Source organism: Oryctolagus cuniculus, chromosome 13 (assembly GCF_964237555.1).
Source record: "Oryctolagus cuniculus chromosome 13, mOryCun1.1, whole genome shotgun sequence".
Taxonomy (NCBI): Eukaryota; Metazoa; Chordata; class Mammalia; order Lagomorpha; family Leporidae; genus Oryctolagus; species Oryctolagus cuniculus.
Genome location: NC_091444.1, coordinates 18,665,047 through 18,670,257, shown reverse-complemented (window position 1 = coordinate 18,670,257; position 5,211 = coordinate 18,665,047). Strand labels below are relative to the sequence as shown.

The 5,211-nt window shown below is 54.0% G+C and overlaps 1 protein-coding gene across 13 annotated transcripts in view; it reads left to right on the top strand.

The window, feature by feature from the left end:
- Positions 1 to 227: 227 nt before the first annotated feature.
- The window catches only part of KLHL12 (kelch like family member 12), a 31,935-nt gene continuing 26,951 nt past the window's right edge, over positions 228 to 5,211 (top strand). Inside the window, exons 1-2 of one of the 13 annotated variants that reach the window (XM_070055099.1) lie at positions 228 to 347; positions 2,645 to 2,883. In XM_070055099.1, coding sequence (XP_069911200.1) covers positions 2,689 to 2,883 — 195 coding nt within the window. In that variant the 5' untranslated portion in view covers positions 228 to 347; positions 2,645 to 2,688. Of the gene's footprint in view, positions 348 to 604; positions 794 to 861; positions 1,073 to 1,117; positions 1,370 to 2,644; positions 2,884 to 5,211 lie in introns of those variants that run through there. The other 12 variants (XM_070055098.1, XM_008268567.4, XM_070055100.1 and 9 more) reach the window with 12 other exon arrangements.

Genomic DNA, 5,211 nt, shown 5'->3' with positions numbered 1-5,211 from the left:
CTGGGGTATCACCAACCTTAGGCATCAGAGGCCGCGCACAGGAAAGCAGTGTGGGCACTGACTTAGGTGGAACTGAGGAGCCCCGGCCCCTAACAATGCGTCCAAGTCAAGAAGAAGCAGAAGGCCTAGCCGCCCCCTCCCTGCACCCCCGGGGACGGCAGACAGGTCCGGCAGGGCTGCTCCGAGACCCTCGCAAGCCCCACTGTGACGCAGAGAACGCCCGAGGTCTCGGGGTTCTCGCCACAGCACTAGTCGGCGCGAGGCCGCCACTGTGGACCGTGGATTTTGAGACAGTTGCAGTGTCTCTGGGTTTCCTGGATGACAGGCAGTACCCGAATCCCTGGCAGGTAAAACGGAGCCCCTGCAGTCAGCGCCTTCGCCTAGAAGCCCTGGGAACGCTCCCCGTGGGGCCTGCCTCGTGGGCTGCGGGCAGAAAGAAACTCGGTTTCAGCGCATCACAGAGCTGGACGCCTGCGCGATCCCCTCCCCGGGCGCCCCCTCTCCTGCTGCTGGCCGAAGCCAGCCCCGGGCACATGCGGGTCAGGTGACGACGACGCCTCACGTGATGCCGACCCAGGGGAGGAGGGGGGCGGGCCTCGCTTGGCATTACGTCATCACGTCGCGCGGCCGCGGGGACCGGAGCCGGGACGCCCACGGTGACGGCCCCAGAGCCTCCGAGCGGGGGCGGCGGCGGCGCTCCGGCTCCTGCTGAGCCGCCTGCTCGCCCCGCTCCCCGCCCCGTCCCCAGGGACTGTGGCCGGGCTCGGCGCGGCCGCTGGGCCCGGGAGCCGAGGTGAGTGGACCGGAGGTGGCGGCAGGTAGCCCCTGCCTTCGTAAGGTGGTGGCCCTTCCCCCATTCCTGGGGCTCCCTCCGAGGAGGAAGGCGGGGGGGCTTCTGGCCTGCGGCACCCGGCGACCCGCGCCCCTCCGCTACCTCTGCCAGGCGGTGCCAGCCTAGCGCCCGGCGTGGTCCGCGGCGAAGACCTTCCTTCCTTCTCGGGAACTGACCCTTACCAGGAGTGGACACCCCGGCCCCGCCCCCAACCTGCCGTGGTGGAACCCCCGTGTTCAGGTGTGATCGGAGGTTCTAGAATAGGGCCCTTCCGAAAGGTAAGGGTGAGGCTGTGCTGAGGCTGCCTGGGGGGGCCGCTGTCCCCGCGCGAGGTCCTTCGGACCCTTGCATCCCAGGGTGGCCCTCGGTTGAGCGAAGGAAGACCTTTGTGCAGGACGCTCGCTCTGATGAATCACCGCCTGGTGTGCAAAGTGCCTGTGGCACAGTCGCTGGGTGGATCCTGTAGAGTGATGTGCGGACCATGGACAGAAGTAGATGAGTTTGGGGTCTTGTTTTTGCTCCTCAAACATCCTGACCGTGAGTTGCGAACTTTTTTTAATTTCTTGGATTATTTTTGAAAGTTTTGGATTCCCAGTAAGATGTACTCTCTTAATGACCACCCCCCATTTCACTCCCAGAAATTGTGCCTGAAGCCAAAGGAGAAAAAAAGGCTGTGAACTAGCACCTGTTCCTTAAGTTGCTGTTAGGTAGGGAATCACTGAGCTGATGCGCACAAGTGAACTTTGGGGCACAGCCGTCCCTTGGTGTCTGCAGCGCATTGGTGCCAGGAGCTGCCACAGATACCAGATAGGCTGGCACTCAGGTCTCCTGTAGAACGCTGTGTTTGCATGCAGCCTACCTAATGCATTGTAACTGCTGTGTAAGTGGTTTTGATACTCTGCTTAGGCAATAATGTCAAGGGAAAAACCGTGTGCATGTATAATACCCATGATTTTTTTTTCTCAAATAGTTCTATCTGCAGTTGGTTGACGGTGTGGGTGGGGAGCCATGGGACAGAGGGCTGACTTGTAACAGGCCACGGCAGCGATGGCGGTGAAGTTGGCAGTAGAGGGATTTTAGGTTTCTATCCTGACAAGTTCTCTGAGTATAGAAGAAGTGCTGTGAATATTGATGTGTTAGCATTGGTGGACGTTCCCAATCGTGTAGAACAGGAAGACTCCTACTGAGGAGTTTTGACGACTCTGGGGAGACCACAGATGGCTTGCGTGGTCTCTGCTATTCAAAGCAGGTCCCAGGTTGTCGTTTGAAATTTCACTTTCAGAAGAAATGTAATTATATTTGGAAATCCTGATGCATAATTCTTTGCATCTTGTATTTCTTTGGAAACCAGTTCATTTTCACCAATACTAGCCTTTCTTGTTCTAAGTTGAATACACTGTTTTTCTTATATTTAATTGTTAAATTTTAATTGTGTACCTGCTAGGGTCCATATGAACCAAGAACCCACCCTCTGAATACTTATTCTCTTATGAATATTAAATAGCCATGATGTCACACCTTTAAGGGATTTTACCTTTTTATCACTTGAGACAATCCCATGAAGATACATAGGCCTTTCTGTTTAGAATACAGTTGAGCACCGATTATAATAAATTGCAGGTGGCAGGGACACTCATGACAGAGGACTTGAGAGGAAGCAGGGCTGCTCCTTAAGCTAGAAGAGTTAGCGGCCAGATGGCGGTGAGCCCAGAGAGCGCAGGGGCTGTCCCTGTGGGCGTCTGTGCCTGCAGAGGTCTCAGCCCCCGTCTGGGAAGCTGATGGCCTGTGTGCCTCTGTTGCCTTCTCTTGCAGTTCCAGGACCCAGGGCCCCCTCTGTTCTTTCTCCATATTGCTTGATGGGAGGCAGGATGGCCCCCAAAGACATAATGACCAACACGCATGCTAAATCCATCCTCAACTCGATGAACGCCCTCAGGAAGAGCAGCACCCTCTGCGACGTGACGCTGAGAGTGGAGCAGAAAGACTTCCCCGCCCACCGGATCGTGCTGGCTGCCTGCAGCGACTACTTCTGCGCCATGTTCACCAGCGAGGTAAGCAGGCCGCACCCGTGCAGCCCATGCCTGTAAGCGCCTCGCCTCGCCTCACCGAGGAAGACAACCCAAGCTTCATATGGTAGTGGAGTCTTGTAAGACGCTGTGTAAGCAGGCAGGCTTATTCACAGTGAGATCCGCACATGCCTGTGCCTTCGTTTTCTCACCTCTGAGTTAGAGATAATAGTGCTGCCCAGTGCGTCACGCAAGGCTGTGGCGAAGACAGAAAATTACGTGTCAAGTGCTTAGGACAGCTTAGTGGGTAATGAGACGTTATTGACTTTGTGTTGGTTTGTTTTTAGAGATTGACTTATTTATTTATTTGAAAGTCAGAGTTACACGGAGAGAGGAGGAAAGGCAGAGGCAAAGAGAGAGGTCCTCCATCCGCTGGTTCACTCCCCAGATGGCCACAATGGCCGGAGCTGCACCCGATCCGAAGCTGATAGCTTCTCCCGGGTCTCCCACGTGGGTGCAGGGGCCCAAGGACTTGGGCCATCTTCCACTGCTTTCCTGGGCCACAGCAGAGAGCTGGATGGAAAGTGGAGCACTGGTGCCTGGATGGGATGTCAGCACTGCAGGCGGTGGCTTTACCTGCTACGCCACAGCACTGGCCCCCAGCTATAAAATTTGCCTTCACATTTTTCTAAGCTTTAATTTTTTTTTTAATTATTTGAGAGGCAAAGTTACAGAGAGAGAGAGAGGGAGAGACAGAGAGAGGTTTTCCATCTGCTGTTTCACTCCCCAAACTTGACCACAACTGCTGGAGCTGGGCCGATCTGAAGCAAGTAGCTTCTTCCAGGTCTCCCTTGTGGATGCAGGGACCCCAGCACTTGGGCCATCTTCTACTGCCTTCCCAGACCACTAGGAGGAGCTGGACTGGAAGTGGAGCAGCTGGGATTCCAAACCAGCATCCATATGGGATGCTGGCACTGCAGGTGGAGGCCTAACTTACTATGCCACAGCTCGGGCCCCTCCCCAAACAATTTTTGACTACTATGCCTCCCCAGCTTCTGATATATGTTTATAATCTATTTTCATTTATTTTTAAATGTTTATTTTTATCTACATGAAAGGTAGAGCAACAGAGAGGGGGAGAGAAGGAGAAAGAGAACCATCCACTGGTTCATTCCCCAAATGCCTGCAACAGTCAAAGCCAGAAGCCAGAAACTCCCCCTTGGTCCTCCTGCGTGGGTGGCATGAACCCGAGGACTTGGGTCATCATCTGCTGCCTTCCGAGGCTGGTTAGCAGGCAGCTGGTCAGAGCAGAGCACCGGGACCTGATACAGGATGACATGGCAGGCAGTGGCTCAGCCTGTGGCCCCACGGCACCGTCCCCTGTAATCTAATTTTAAAGCCAGTGCAGTTAATGATGCTGTGAACCAGCACTCAGTCACACTGCTGGTAGGAAACACGCAGAAACCTAACAGGTCATTCCAGCTCCTCCAGGCTGATGTTAAAATGACCTCGTGTAATGCAGCGTTATAGGTCACCATGCTGTACGGTTCTGGGTGATCCCTGCCCGAGAGCATCAGAAGCCGGGCCCTTTCTCGGGGAGGAGAGTGTCACCCAGCAGCCGCAGCCCATGAAATGCATCCAGGCTGCTGGCTGCTAATTGCATGTTGTGCTTCCTGTTTGGTGTCAGCTTGAAGAAAACCTGTCTGCACTCTTTTAACCCATTCAGAAATTAGTATAGAGTTCCATATAAATTTTTTTTTTCCTCATTCTTTCTTTAAAAACTGGCATCTGGCAAGAAAATGCCAGATGATTTTGTCTTTACTTTTAAGAGTAATTGGTTTAAGGGAAAGAGTCCCAAGACCCACTTGGTCCTTTTTTTTTTTTTATAAAGATTTATTTTATTTATTTGAAAGACAATCACAGAGAGAGGTAGAGACAGAGAGAGAGGTCTTCCATCGCTGATTCACTCCTTAGATGGCTGCAACGGCCGGAGCTGTGCGGATCCGAAGCCAGGAGCCAGGAGCTTCTTCCGGGTCCCCACACAGGTGCAGGGGCCCAAGCACTTGGGCCATCTTCTACCGCTTTCCCAGGCCGTAGCAGAGAGCTGGATTGGAGAGGAGCGGCCAGGATTAGAACCAGCGTCCATGTGGGATGCCGGTGCTTTAGGCCAGGGTTTTAACCCACTGCACCACAGCGCCGGCCCCAAGGCCCACTTAGTTCTCTTAGCAATTATGTATTACCCTGGCAACCGTCTGACTTCACTGGGTTGATCTGTAAAATAGGTGGCTGGACTAGATGGTTTCCCTGTTCTCTTCCAGCCCTGCCGTCTCCTCAGTCTCCTGTCAGTCAGAAGATCACAGACAGGCCAGGGTA